This window comes from Pipistrellus hanaki (genome assembly GCF_964339955.1).
Source record: "Pipistrellus hanaki genome assembly, chromosome: 13".
Taxonomy (NCBI): Eukaryota; Metazoa; Chordata; class Mammalia; order Chiroptera; family Vespertilionidae; genus Pipistrellus; species Pipistrellus hanaki.
In genome coordinates, this window is record NC_140515.1 from 27,298,482 (window position 1) to 27,314,460 (window position 15,979).

The 15,979-nt window shown below is 44.8% G+C and overlaps 1 protein-coding gene across 1 annotated transcript in view; it reads right to left on the reverse strand.

Annotated features, from left to right (window-relative positions):
* Nucleotides 1-15,640, reverse strand: part of SEC13 (SEC13 homolog, nuclear pore and COPII coat complex component) — a 25,637-nt gene extending 9,997 nt beyond the window's left edge. Inside the window, exons 1-5 of the mRNA XM_084902005.1 lie at nt 15,507-15,640; nt 12,602-12,646; nt 10,345-10,460; nt 7,458-7,609; nt 6,869-7,002 (exon numbers count right to left, since the gene is read on the reverse strand). Of these exons, the coding sequence (XP_084758131.1) occupies nt 6,869-7,002; nt 7,458-7,609; nt 10,345-10,460; nt 12,602-12,646; nt 15,507-15,509 (450 nt within the window). The 5' untranslated portion in view covers nt 15,510-15,640. The remainder of the gene's footprint in view (nt 1-6,868; nt 7,003-7,457; nt 7,610-10,344; nt 10,461-12,601; nt 12,647-15,506) is intronic.
* Nucleotides 15,641-15,979: the final 339 nt, after the last annotated feature.

Here is a 15,979-nt window from a genome sequence, read left to right on the forward strand (position 1 = left end):
ACTAGAATAAAAACAAATGAAGTCAAAAGTTAGAAGAAAGGACATAAAGATCAGAAAGGATTTATAAAATAAAGACCAAAAAGACAATAAAACTAAGAGCTGGTTCTTTGAAAAGATGAATGAATAAATTCCTAGAATCATAAAATCTTATAAAACTGAATCAGGAAAACACAAATAGACCAATAACAACTAATGAAATTGAAGCAGTAATAAAAAAAAAAAAAAAAAACTCCCAGCAGGCTGAAACCAGTTTGGCGCAGTAGATAGAGCACTGGCCTGTGAACTGAAGGGTCCCAGGTTCGATTTCGGTCAAGGGCATGTACCTTGGTGGGCACATCCCCAGTAGGAAGTGTGCAGGAGGCAGCTGATCGATGTCTCTCTCTCATCAATGTTTCTAACTTTCTATCCCCACCCCTTCCTCTCTGTAAAAAAATCAATAAAATATATTAAAAACAAAAACAAGCCTCCCAGCAAACAAAGGTCCTGGACAAGATGGCTTCACAGGCAAATTTTACCAAACATTCAAAGAAGAACTAATACCGATCTTCTTCAAACTGTTCCAAAAAATTCAGGGGGGGGGAAGACTTCCAAGCTTTTTTTTTTTACAAGGCCAACAATTTCCTAATTCCAAAACCAGATAAAGACACTATGAAGAAAGAATTATAGGCCAATATCTAATGAACAAAGATGCTAAGATCTCCAACAAAATATTGGCACATTGGATCCAGCAATACATTAAAGAGATCATACACCATGATCAAGTTGGGTTTACTCTAGGGTTGCAAGGGTACAATATTTGCAAATCAGCAAATGTGAATAATCACATAAAATGAAAGCTAAAAATCACATGAACACATTGAAAGATGCAGAAAAATTATTTTATTAAATCCAGCAGCCACTTATGATAAAAACTCAGCAAAGTGGGAACAGAGGGATCATACCTCAACATAATAAAAGCCATTTTGACAAACCTATAGCCAACATCATATTCAATGAGCAAAAACTAAGCGTTTCTTTTAAGATCAAGAACAAGACAGGGATGTCCACTTTCACCACTCTTATTCAACACTAGAGGCCCAATGCTCGAATTCGTGCATGGATTGCACCTGGCTGGCCTGCCCTGATCGGGTGATTGGGTTGGCCAGGCTGGGGAGGGGACGCAGGGGGTTGGCCAATTGGGAGGAGGGGCCGTGGGCAGTTGGCTAATTGGCCCTGTCCCCCTGCTCAAACTCCCAGTCCAGGGGACAATTTGCATATTACCCTTTTATTATTAGGATATAATGGAAGTCCTAGCCACTGCAATCAGACAAGAAAACATAAAAGGCATCCAAACTGGAAAGGAGGAAGTAAAACTGTCATTATTCACAGATGACATATCGTCCATAAGAAACCTAGATTCCACCAAAAAACTACTAGATTTAATAAAGGAATTTAGCAAAGTAGCAGAATACAAAATTGACACCCAGAAATTGGTGGCACTTAAAAAAAATATTTTCATTGATTTTGGAGAGGAGATAGAAACATCAAAGAAGAGAGAGACTCATTGATTGGCCGCCTCCTGCATAACCCCCACTGGTAATAGAGCCCCAAACCCAGGCATGTGCCCTGACAGGAAACTGAACTGCAACCTCCTGGTCCTGAGGTCAACACTCAACCACTGAGTCACACAGGCATTGGTGGCATTTTATATGCCAATAATGAACTCTCAGAAAGAGAAACTAAGGAAACAATCACATTTACTACTGCAGCAAAACAATAAAAAAGAAGGATCCTAGGAGTAAGGAATCCTGGTTACTTACTTAACCAAGAGAGTAAAAGACCTGTACTGGGAAAACTACAGGACATTAAAGAAATAAACAGAGGAAGATACAAACAAAAGAAAGTATATACTGTGTTCATGGACTGGAAGAATTAACATAATAAAAATGTCCATACTACTCACGGCAATCTGTAGACTCAATGCAATTCCTATTAAAATATCAAAGACATGTTCCATAGACCTAGAACAAGTATTCCAAAAAATGTATATGGAATAAAAAAAAAGACCCTGAATAACCTCAACAATCTTGAGAAAGAATAAAGTTGGAGGGATCACAATACTGAATATCAAACTATACTACAAAGCCACTGTAATCAAAACTGCCTGGTATTGGTTTAAGAGCAGGCATATAGATCAAGGGAACAGAAACAGAGCCTAGAAATCGAACCTACACCTTTATGGACAATTAATATTTGAAAAAGGAAGCAAGAGCATACAAGGAAGTAAAAACAATCTCTTTAATAAATGGTATGGGGAAAATTGGACAGGTGGATGCAAAAAATAAAACTAGACCACCCTCTTACACCATACGTAAGAATAAACTCAAAATGATTAAAAGGCAGAGGCTAAATTAGCACCTCCTTGGAGATTCAAGAGCCAGTGTACCCAGATTACAACTCCTCAGATCCATAAGGGACACACTCAGGGGGTAGACTCAGTGAGCACCAAAGCCCCACTGAAGCAAGTCTTGCCTCATAAAGGTGTCTCCAGCACAGAAGTTCTCCCATGGTAGACACAGCTGATCCTCACAGCCAATTGGCCTGGAGGTAGATTCTTCCAGTGTTACCAACAACAATCAAGGCTTAACTACATGACTGTGCACACAGCCCACAAAGGGGTGCACCAAGAGTGTCCACCTCAGGTAACTGGGAAGGCTGAGCCACTGGGCCCTATAGGACACCTAGCACACAAAACCACTCTATCAACTCAGAAAGCAGCCAAATGCAGAGACAAAGAAACAGGTCACAAATGAAAGAAATGGAGGAAAAGCAAATGATATAGAGTTCAAAACCATGGTTATAAGGTTTTTTTCCAACAATTTTCTAAAAAAGACTGGTTAGTTTAGTGAGACCCTCAAGGATATGAACAAGGACCAACTAGAAATTAAGCATACATGAAATAAAATAATATACAGAGATCTAACAGCAGACTAGAGGATCACAAGAATCAAGTCAAAGATTTGAAATACGAAGAAGCAAAAAACACCCAACCAGAACAGCAAAAAGAAAAAAGAATCCAAAAATATGAAGATACTGTAAGGAGTTGTCTGGGACAACTTCAAGTATACCAACATCAGAATTATGGGGGTGTCAGAAGAAGAGAGAGAGCAAGATACTGAAAACCTATTTGAAGAAATAATGACTGAAAACTTACCCTAACTGGTAAAAAAAAAAAAATAGACTTACAAGTCCTGGAAGTACAGAGAACCCCAAACAAAAGGAATCCAAAGAGGACCACACCAAGACACATCATAATTAAAATTTGCCAAGAGCAAAAGACAAAGAGAATATTAAAAGCAGCAAGAGAAAAACAGTTAGTTACACACAAGGGAGCACCCATACGATTGTCAGTTGATTTCTCAATAAAACTATACAGGCCAGCCAGAAGTGGCAAGAAATATTCAAAGTGATGAATAGCAAGAACCTATAACCAAGATTACTCTACCCAGCAAAGCTATCATTCAGAAATGAAGGTCAGATAAAGAACTTATAGATAAGAAAAAGCTAAAGGAGTTCATCACCACCAAACCAGTATTATATGAAATGCTGCAAGGTATCCTTTAAGAAGAGGAAGAAAAAGAAAACGGTAAAGATAAAAATTATAACAACAAATACATATCTATCAACAAGTGAATCTAAAAAGCAAGTGATAAAAAATCTGATGAACAGAATAAATTGGTGAATAGAATAGAATCAGGGGCATAGAAAGGGAGTGGACTGACAATGCTCAGAGGGGAAGGGGAGTGGGGGGTGCAGGAAGAGACTGGACAAAAACCGTACACCTACGGAGGAGGACAGTGTGTGTGGGGGTAAGGACAGACAGTGGAGGGAGCTATGACAGGGGAGAAGGGGGGAGGGGAGAGGAATAATTGTAATAATCTGAACAATAAAGATTTATTTTTTAAAAAATCCATGAAAAAAAAAGTTAAAAATGGAACTGCTATTTGACCCAGAAATACCACTTCTAGGAATATATTCCAAGGAAACAGAAACACCAATCAGCACAATTTACAATAGCTAAGATTTGGAAATAGCCTAAATACCCACAATGAATACTACACTGCTATAAAAAAGAATTGTTACCATTTGCATGGATGAAACTGGAGAGCATTATGCTAAGGAAATAAGCCAGGCAATGAAAGAAAAGTACCACATGATCTCATTCATTTATGGAAAATAAAGAACATTATAACCTGATGAACAAAAAGATAGATACAGAGGCAGTAAAGCATTAAACAGACTGTCAAATTACAGCAGGAAGGCTAGGAGTGTTGTGGGAGAGGTAAGAGATTAACTGAAGGACTTCTATGCATGCATATAAGCACAACCAATGAACACAAGACACTGGTGGGTGGGGTAGAGGAGGGCATGTGGGCGGGGGGAGCCCGAGGGAAGGTCAATGGAGGATAAAAAGGGACATATGTAATACTATTTGTAATATTTTAAACAATAATAATAATAAAAAGAAACCAACAAAATGAAAAGGAAACCTACTAATGGGAGAACATATTCACCATGATACACCTGATAAGGGGTTAATTTCCAAAATACACAAAGAGTTTATATAACTGAACACTAGGAAGAAAACAATCCAATTAAAAAACTGGCAAAGGTCCTTATTGAGAAACATCTTAATTCTCATTCTTGGAAGTTTTTACTCATTTAATTATACTACAGCTAAAAAAAAAAATAGGCAAAGGACCTGACTACACACATCTCTAAGAACATACATGGCCAACAGATATATGAAAAAATGCTCAACATCACTATCCATCAGAGATATAAATTAAAACTACAATGAGGTATCACCTCACACCTGCCAGAATGGTTACCATCAATAAATCAACCAACAAGTGCTGGTGAGGATGCAGAGACAAGGGACCTCATGCACTGTTGGTGGGAATGAAGACTGGTGCAGCCACTGTGGAAAATAATATGGAGTTTCCTCAACAAATCAAGAATGGAACTGCTAGCCGAAACCGGTTTGGCTCAGTGGTAGAGCGTCAGTCTGTGGACTGAAAGGTCCCGGATTCGATTCCAGTCAAGGGCATGTACATTGGTTGCGGGCACATCCCCAGTAGGGGGTGTGCAAGAGGCAGCTGGTCGATGTTTCTCTCTCATCGATGTTTCTAGCTCTCTATCCCTCTCTCCTCCTCTCTGTAAAAAATCAATAAAATATATTAAAATAAGAATGGAACTGCTGTTTGACCCACTGATCCCATTTCTGGAAATAGGATATCCTAAGATCGATTCCAATAAACACCATTCAGGAAGAATATATGAACCTCTATGTTCACAGCAGCGCTATTTACAATAGCCATCTGAAGTCCCCATCAGTAGATGAGTGGATAAAAAAGCTGTGGTACATTTACACAATGGAATACTATGCAGCTGTAGAAAAAGGAACTCTCATCCTCTGTGACAGCGTGGACGGACCTGGAGACTTACAGAGTTCAGAGGGGAGGTGAGTGGGGGGACTGGATAGAAGATGAAGAGAGTAATCAGAGAACATATATACACAGTCCATGGGCTCAGACAACAAAGTGGTGAAGGTCAGTGGTGGAGGTGGGCAAAGCGAGGGAAAATGGAAAACATCTGTAATAGTGTCAACAATAATAAAAAAAAAAAAAAGGGTTTTTAATGGTATCTGAATTTATTCATTTTTTAAAAAGTTAAAACAAAACCACAAAACTTCTCCCAGTTTCAGTTCTTCTTAAACTGGCCAGTTATGCTTTGCAGTGAATACTTGTTAGCTACTTTAGAAGGCACCCCATTGCTCTCTTTCTCCTCCTGATTAGATACCAATACTATGCAGGGATTGGTGGTGTGGATTCCTCTGCACTAACATTTAAATTTGTGAAAATAGCTTGTTACCAGTTTTGTTGTGTTGTTCAAGAAGTTTTGGTTTTGCTACCTAGTTGTTCTGTTGGTTTTATGTAGAGATGTAGAAAGATTGAAAAACTATGATGCCCCTCCCCAATATTTTGCCAGAAGCCCCTCAACCTACTCATTTTTGCAAATTAGCCAGCAGATGGGGATCAGAAGTCCCCAAATAATAAGGCCCTGAGACAAGTTCCTAGGGCCTTGAGGGTAGGCAGGTTGTGGATCCATGAATTGGGGGAAACTGACTTTAAGTTTCCATCTGGTAGATTTCAGAAGTGTTTGGGACCACCAAAGCCATAACTGCTGAGTAGAGAGAAGGCAGGCAGATTCTAGAGTTCTAACTCTGGCTCAGTGCCTTCTCTCAGTCCCTTTTTCTGAGCCTCACTTGCCTCAACATAAAATCGGACTAGGACTGTGCACCTTGCAAATTTGTTAGCTTCTTTTGTTCATCAACATTTGTGAGTTCCATGACACACAGTAGGTGCTCCAGAAAATATGAATCCCCCGCTTCTCCCCTGCTCACCCTCAGTGTCCACAGTGTTTTCTCGACTATTTCAACCTAATGCCCAATGACTACAAGAACAGAAAACTAAATTCCTATGACGCTTTTGTAACACCACTCAGATCCAGGGGGTCCCAATGACCACCACGAGGCATGTCAACTTGACATCGATAGCAAAGGTGGCAGGTAGGCAGGCTGCTGCTGCTGCTGCTACCTTGCCAGTGCCCTGGTCTTCTCCAACTTAGGAGCTTGCGAGGAGGAACCAGGGCTAACCCCACAGCAAAGAAGCTCAAAGCTGCTCTACCAAGCGGGTCTGATCAGCAGCCCCTCCCCTGGCCACTGCAAAACAGTGACACCATTCTTGTCCCCCTCTCGGGGATCTACAAGAGACATAGGGCAAGTCAGCAGAGCTACCCTCTGCATGAAGGCAGGGTCTAGACTTACAGTGTGAGCATTGTTGATCTTCTTCACGTCCCACTGGCCCTCCCCAGTGTAGGTCAGCAGGGAGATGGCTCCATCGGAGCTCCCACAAGCCAGGATGAGGCCATAGTCATGGGGGGCCCAGCACACAGAATTTACTGTAGGAAGGAGGGAGGCACAGTGAGTAAATTTTCACTTTCCAGATTTACCATTTTACTAAATTTCTAAAAAAAAAAAATTACAGGGACCACCAGAGGGAAATTATAACTTAGTCAATTGAAAAAATTTAAAACCCATCACCTGCTAACATCATTTCCTACATTAACAAAAAGTAGGCTGGATAATTATCTGAGAATAAAGGCCAGTACTTACAATGAATAAACCTTTTTAAAAAAACCCTGTATTACCTTTGCTTTTCTCATTTTGCTTTGGACTGGCTTTAAGTCTTAGGGCCTTATCTCCCATGTGGACAACCAGCAGAAAAGCCAACCCAAACCCAAGGGATAAACAAGCAGCACCATCACCAGGGGAAAAGAATCAGAGCACTGGTCAGACAGAGGCCTCTCTCACACCCAGGGACCACGCCCCCACCTTCTCCTGTCACACTCGGTACCTGAGGAGTCGTGTCCTGTGTGCTCGTGCGTCTTCTCCCAGGTGCCGTTTTCCTCCTTCCAGATAATGACTTTCCGGTCATAGGAGCAGGAGGCCAGGATATTGCCATACATGGGGTGGGCCCAGGCCACTTGCCACACTGGTCCTTCATGACTGCAGGGGAGAAGGTGACAGATTGCTCAGACAGGCCACAGGAACCCACAGGGCTCTGCCAGCCCCTTCTGCAGACAGAACTGCCTAAGAATTTCAAAAGGGAGACAGGGAATGTCACTGCCAAAAGGGAACTTCACTGAGCAGTGAGGACTTTGAGGCCCAGAGACCAGAGAGCCTTTTTTTTTTTGTCATTAATCCTTACTTGAGGATATTTTCCCATTGATTTTTAGAAAGAGTAGAAAGGAGAGGGAGAGACAGAGAGAGAAATATCAATGTGAGAGAGACACATTGATTGGTTGCTTCTGCATACACTCCCTAACCAGTGTCAGAGATTGAGCCTGCAATAGAGGTATGTGCCCTTGACTAGAATTGAACCCAGGACCCTTCAGTCCATGGGCCCAGGTCCCATCCCCTGAGCCGGACAGGCTAGGACTAGAGGGGAGCAGAAAATGAGACAGGCTCTAGTTAGCCTCTCAGTCCTGACCCAGCAGAACCCTCACTTGCTCCAATACCTATTGTCATCAGCAGAGTCACTGATCAACCTAGGTTTTGCACCCACAAGCACTAAGTGTCTGTAAAGTGAATCATTTATCCTTCCAAATGGTCAACTTCTTGAGGCAGCAGTATCTGTTTTGTTTTGGTATTTTCTGCTACTCTTTTAAAAAAAATTTGCTCAAAAGGCATGTCTCTTATCTTCTGATTTTTGTATGTTCACATTAAATATCATCTGAGCATGTACCCTGTGCCAGGCTAGGTGCCGGGGCCATCTCTGGGTCAGGGAGAGGTGGGCATCCAGCACATGAGAGATAGCTCTGCTTACAGCAAGCGTGTCAAACTATGCAGCCCACAACCAATATTTTTGCAGTCCAGACAATATAATGGTATGTAAGAAACGTTTTAATAAAAATGTAGTAACTTAATTTTTACAATATCCTGTTATACATAATTATTAATAACAAACTACAATGTTCACTAACCCATAGCTGAACTGGCGCAAAAGGACAGCCTAAAAATTTTAACAGTGTGCTGGCTGCTTAGACCCAAGGGAAAAAAAGACTGCCTAGGTGCCCGTCAGATGATTGGATCAGAAAACTATGGTATATCTACACAATGGAATAGTATGCTGCCATAAAAAATAATTATCATTTGCAGCAACCTGGATGGAATTGGAGATCATTATGCTGAATGAAATAAGCCAGTCAATGAAAGAAAAATACCACATGATCTCACTCATTTATGGATAATAAAGAACATTATAAACTGATGAACAGAAAGATACAGAGACAGTAAAGCAACAAACAGACTGTCAAATTACAGCAGAAAGGGTAGGTATATGGGGGAGATAAGAGATCAACCGAAGGATTTGTATGCATGCATATAAGCATAACCAATGGATGCAAAACTCTGGGGGGTGAGGGCATGTATGGGAGTGGGAGGGAGGGCAATGATAAGATATGTACACATACAATACCTTAATTAAAAAAAAGAAAAAAAAAAAGATCAAATACATAGAGCTAGGATTAGAAAAGAAACACAATTACATTGAAATACAGTTATGATAACGTTAAAGAACAAATTATGATACAATGACACATGTACAGGTCTAGCAACCACTATGTTTGAGACAGTTACAACTATAATGTAATATGAAAATATCTGACTTGCACTGGTAACATAGGTACCGTGAATACTCCTGTGACTTCCAGCCTACATCCATCATGGACGGAAATGCTAAACATCAGTCACTGAAAAGAAAGATGATGATTCCTCCTGCCCCAGTTCACCAACCCCTGAATTCTATCCATGGAACCCCTGGAGATCCATAGAATCCAGATTAAAAAACCCCATTTATCTGAAAGGCAGTGAACCAAGTGAAAGCAATAGTGATGTGGCCATAAAAATGACAGCCAGGATCTCAAGAATCTCAGTGGGAGAAAGGGCAAACATTTGAAAATATAAACTAACTAGAGGCCACATGCACAAAATTCAGCCCAGCCTGCACCCTCTCCAATCCAGGACCCCTTGGGGGACATCCCTCTTGCAATCTGGGACTGCTGGCTCCTAACCACTGGCCTGTCTACTCACCCCTAACCACTGTGCCTGCTGGCCTGATCGCCCCCTAACTTCTCCCCGCTGCTGGCCACTCCCAAACTGCTCTCCCCCCGCGGGCCTGATTGCTTCTAACCACCTCTGCCTAGGCCCCTGTCACCATGGCTTTGTCTGGAAGGACGCCTGGGAGATGTCTGGTCTAATTGGCATATTACCCTTTTATTAGTATAAATACCTGTCGTGGACAAACCCGCAGAATTACAGGATTTATATGCTTACCATTACATTCCTACATTAACACCTTTCAGTGACACTTAGATCATGCTGGGAAAACAAAAAAGGGAGTTTCCCACATTCAGAAGTAGCTGTAGCTACTAAAGGCTTGCTGGGAGTCTGAGAGCAGGTAACATCAGCCCATTTTGAGGGTGAGTGGGTGAAGGCTCCCAGATAAACCGACTTTTGTCCAAGATCTTCTAGTGGGTACATGGGTGGCAGAGCTGGATTCACTCCTGGATCCATCAGCCCAGGATGCCTACCGAGGGCAGCAGGCTGGCTGGGACCCGAGTGTCCTCTCTGCTAACTGCACTGCGGGTTGCTCTGCTCTGGCTCCTGGGCTTTCCTGCCCTCCCTGGAAAGCCCAATCGTTGTCAGTCCTTGCCCATGGTAGGCCGGTTGGCTGCACTCACCCCCTGAGGTCTGCGATGAGGATCTGCCCGCCGTTGCGTACATCAAAGATTTTGACGGACCTGTCTGATGAGCAGGTTGCGAGGCGGGTGCCATAGTAGTCCATCTGGGCATCATGCTGCAAAGGGAGGACAGCTCAGGACGCCTGCAGGCTGGGTGGGGGCCAATCACCAGGACAGAGAACCTAGTTGGGCCAGAATCTATCTGAGAGTAATCTAACCTCAAAGAATCATCACTATCGGGCAGGAAGATAGCATGCCAACCATCTCATTTCTCTGACATGCAGTATCTTTCTTAATGGGACAAGACAAACGATGCCCAGCTACCTGTAGACCCTTTATACACATGGGGAGCCCTTCCTCATCCTGCTCTGCAGGTTGGGAATGGGAGAAAAAAGGCTGGCCTAGCCTCCTTCTTCCTCAGCCCCACCGTGTTTTGAGGCTGTGAGCTACTGGGGACAACACTTGGAGTTCAACTCAGCCCAGAACCAAGGGCTAATGCTGACCCAGAGGAGCAGGCCTTTGGCTGCCTGTAGACCCATCAGGAACTCCATGATGCACACCTGGCCTAGACACAGGGTTCTGTTCAGACACTGAGCTCCTTCCTCCATCCATGGCCCTGGATCCATTGTGGACATTTGTTCCTGGGTTTCTGTTCGGCCTTTTTTTTTTTTCTTTTTCACCCTAGTAGTGTGCCTAGCACCCCAGACTGTCCACATAGGCCTTAAATGTCACTCATTCAACCACTGATAAATGGATTCCAAGATGTTGACTGGCTATCAGAACCTCTGCCCAGAGCTATTTGTCCATCTGGGGCAATGACTCCTCTGAGTCACTACGCCTGCTGCCCCACTGTTTGCCGGCCCTTCCTGTTCCAACAGATGGCACTTTCTTCAGCTAGCCCACCTTGTGGATTTCAAGAACTATCCGCTGCCACTCTTGTGGTCATCGGGAACAATTATACCCTTTCAACAGAAGCAATCAGTCCACGTGCTTCAACATTCTCTCCTTGCCTCCCTACTTGCAGAAAACTTCCTGATTCTTCTTTGGAAGTCAATCCTCTCTTCTAGTCCTGGTCTTGACTTCTTGGAAGGCAGTGCAGGTGTTAAGACAGATCTTCTCTGTAAATGTACTTCTGAAGCACTTCTCCTGTAGAGTGCTATCAATCACACACGTTGGGAGAAAGTAGAGTGCAGTACATAAAAGATTTAAATCCTATCTCTTCAGCTTATCCTTTGTACGACCTTGGGAAAATTACCTAATCTCCTTGAACCTCAGTTTCCTTATCTTTAAATGGGGCTACTTCAAGGGTTCTTATGAAAGTAGTTAGCATGGGATCTGACACTTAGTAAGCATGCAGACATTAGTCATTACTATTTTGCCTTATCTGTTCCTCAAATCGAACCCACACAAGCAGGTTACATTCATTATTTTCCCCATTTTAACCAGCAGGAAATCAAGGCTGGCTCAGAAGAGCTGAGACTGGCTAAGGAGTCTCAGAGTGGATCTTCTTCCTGATGGTGCCACACTATCTCCAAGGAGGGGTGGTCTTGGAGCTAGACCACAGGGAACATAGACACTCTGAGAAGGCCCAAAGGAACCACTGGTGGGCAGGAACCATGGCAGGAGATGCTGTCAGCTGACCTGGGTCTTGCTCAAAGGCTGCCTGGACTGCTTAACCCTGCATGAAGCAGAGTCTGCATCTTTGCTGTGGAAGACTTTAACCTCTGAACCGTCCCCCTAGCCCTGTTGTCTTATTCTGAGCCTTGTGTTTATCTCAGGGAACACCCTGAGTTAATGACTTCTGGTCCAAAGGTCCTTGTCTGGCAGCTCTGTCTGTGGTGGTTCTACCTGGCTCTGCCTTGAGCTTTTGCCCCCTGCCTTCATATTGAGCCATCTTCCTACTCTCTTTTCTTTTAACCCCCTTTCAATGGGGCTAAGAAGTGACAGCAGGAGAAAGACAGGTGGGAAGACTGTTGTCAGTCTCTGTATCTATTCAGTCTACATCCCAGACCTGGTTACTTTGTTGGTCAGAAGACTGAAGGCCTCCAGTTACAATCCAGTCCCAGGCTCCTCCCACAGAATGGCCAGACTGCCACAGCCCTCTAATTGAGAGGGCATTGCTGGGAGACTGGCTATACCCCTGAGGCTACAGTCTGACTGGCAAAGGCTGCAAAGCCACACTGGATTCATGAATGCTTCCCTCCCACAGAAATGCCCAGATCCACAGCCCGTGAGGGAGGGCTGACAGAATACTTACAATCATGTCCTCGTGGGAGGTGTCCACCGTGTTAATTACTGACACCTAGAACCAGAGATATCATTGGTAAATGAACTGGCGGCACTTAGAATGCAATCATCTCATTAAACCCACCAATCATTTCTAAAGTTAACTGCACTTGTTCATTCATTCACTCATTCAGTAAACATTCAATCCAGTACCTTCTTTTTGCCTAGCACTATGCCAGGAACTGGAGATACAGATACAAATAAGAGGCACTTCTTGCCCCTGACAAGCTTGCACACAAGTAATCATAACACAGCAAGATACATACTTTAGAAGTGGTTTACATGTGCTGTAGCACCCGAAGGGCTGGGGGTGCTGGACACAAATTGGGACTTAGATGATAAGGAACTTGCCAGGTGGCACAGAAAATCAAAGTACAGTGCAAGCAGAGGGCATAACATGAGCAAAGAGGGGAGATGCAAAGAGTCCTGGCTACCTCTGACGGGGAAGAGAGACCCTGCGGGAGTAATGAGCAGCTTGTAGGTTTGGAACACAGCTGCCAGTCATCACCCTTCTACTGATTCTTGAGGTCCCGATCAAATTATGCCCGCCTTCTCGAAGATTCTCAGATCCCCCTGGCTGTACTCCTTTGAATATCTTCAGCACTAAAAAGCCTACAACACTTTATGCTGTTTCTTCTCCCAGCTAAAGGGATGTTACCTGGAGCTAGGGTCTGAGTTGTCTGCAGTTTTGAATCCTCTCAAGTCATCCAGCAAAGTACTTTGTAACCAGAAGGAACTCAGTGACTATTTGCTGAACGAATAAGCAAATGAACAAAAACAAATAGCTTAACTTTGCTCAACCACTACTCTCTTAAAATTCATGAGATAGAAAATGACTGAAAAGGTTTCAGTTTGGAACTGATATTTCTTAGCATTTCCCCCATTTCATCTTTTCCCAGCACAAACCCTGCAACCATAAAATCTGGCTTGACTTTTCAGAAAGGTGGACACTGGAAAAGGATGACTGCAGAGCAGTTTAAAAGGTATCACTAGCTGAGACCGGCTTGGCTCAGTGGTAGAGCGTCGGTCTGCGGACTGAAAGGTCCCAGGTTCGATTCCGGTCAAGGGCATGTACCTAGGTTGCGGGCACATCACCAGTGCAGGAGGCAGCTGGTCGATGTTTCTCTCTCATCGACGTTTCTAGCTCTCTATCTCTCTCCCTTCCTCTCTGTGAAAAATCAATAAAGTATATTTAAAAAAAATAAAAAATAAAAGGTACCACTAAGTAAGCCCAGGCTTCCTCATCAAATTCAAATTCTAGACTCCCTAAAAAGTGGGCCCCAGGTCCGAAAAGGCAAGCAAGATAAGAAGAAATCTTTGTGGGCCAAGCTGGCCAGGTCACCCACTGCTTTCACATGTGCCCTGGGGGGGAGGAAAGGCACAGGGAATTAGAATTGTCTGACAACTAAGGAACTGAAGAAACCCAGAGGAGAGAACTTGCTAAAGTGACAGAGCTAGTTAAAAGTGGAGCTGGGAAAAGAGCTCACCTGCTAACTCCCAGCCCACAAAGCATCCAACCCATCAGGCTGCCTGTCTAGAACATAAAGTAGTTGTTACCCTGAATTCCCGAAATTAATGCCTGAGGGCTAAGTAAAGCCAGGAAGAAAGTTTACTAATAGTTTCATACCAGGTCACCAAAGACCTTAGAGATAACCAGCATTTATTTTTATTTGCTAATCTGCATCCCAGGATATTTTTTTCTATTGATTTTTTAGAGAGTGGAAGGGAAGAGGAGGGGGAAGAGGAGAGAGTAGAGAGGGGAGAGGGGAAAAGAGAGAGGGGAAGAGACCCACCCCAACTGGGGCTGAGGATCCAACCTGCAACCCTGATTCTTGTCCTTGACTGGGGTCGAACCCACAACCCTTTGGTGTGTGAGCTAATGACACTGGCCAGGGCTAGATTCTCACCTCCAGCCAGAATTGGACAACCAAGTGCTTTGGAGCAGCGGTCGCCAACTGGTGGTCCGTGAGGTCCGAGAGATTGGCTTCGGCTGCTTTGGAGAACCTAGTGTTTGGGCCCTTGTTAAGTAGAAAGTGCCAGCTCTCAAAACATGTCAGCTCTTCAGAACCAGTGCGTTAAAAAGTTAATTAGAAAGAACTGTCAGAGCAAAGGCACTGCCAATTCTCAGCTGAAGAATCAGAGGCTCAGAGGAGCAATTGAAACCTGGCCCCCATGCAGAGCAAAAATCAGACCCAAAGTCCTGACACCTGGGCTCACCCAGGTTTCCTAAAACCTCCCGGCACACGCGTGTTCCCGAGAGCACTGGCTTACTGAACCCCCAGGCTGTGCCGGGCTCAGGCCAGATGCTTTTACCCATGAGTTCCCATTCAGCCATTCGCTCAGCGAGGAAGTGTGGAGTGAATGTACGATTCCACAGATTTGAAACACCGAGGCCCTGCCCTCAGAGACTTAGCTCATCCTTACACGTTTCTTCAAGTGCCCATTGTACTGGAGGCCCTGCCCCTAACCCCCGTTCCACACACATCACTGAGGGATGGCGAGGAGGGCTAGGACGCCAGCTCTGCCACCTCCCCGCCCCGAGTCAATGTCGGTAACAGCACCTACTTGACTGTTCGGACTGTTCGAAGGCTGAGATTAGGAACAATGCCTGGCGTTTACTAATGGTACAGTAGTTCCTACCATGTTCCTGGTTTTGTTTTCCATCGTTGAAAGGGAAAGAGCGAAAGGCGCGGCCGGCAGAGTTCCGGGCCGCTCCGCGCGAAAGGTGCCGAGCGGCAGGGCCAGGGACGCCCACCCTCGGAGCGGTGGAAGGGAGCTGAACGGCCCGGGGCTCAGACTTGAACCTTAGCGCGGTCGGCGGGGGACGGTCAGACCAGGCCGGAACGCCGGTCGGCGTCCCGGGCCACAACACTCACCATGGCTGCAGCGGCGGCGGCTCCCAGCCTCGGACGTGGCAGCTCCCGGCGGCGCCTCCAACAGCTCACTTCCGGCGCCGGGCTGGCCGGCCGGGCTGCAGCGCAGGAGCCTCCGGGTGGCAACGCGCTCCGCTCGCACAAGGGTTCCGCGCTGCAGCGTCGCACGCTCCTCTGGGCCCCTCCCCTTTCCCTGAGGAACGCGCGAGACCTACAGTGAGCCTCTGGTTTCCAAGGCTTTAGGTATCTGAAACCAGCCGGTCTTCTCTCCTGGCCAACCCTGCCCCCCTACACGCGCCCCCCGAGATCCTTACGTAATAGAAGAGATTCCTAACTACAGCTTCACCTGTTTACCTGGGATTCTGGGTGCGACGGGCCTTAGGATGAGCAAGGAAGGATGATCAATTTTGGGGGGCGTGGGTAGACTGGTCCTAGTGCTTCCTTGTTGTTAGTCTCTCCTCAGGACCCGAGGCTGG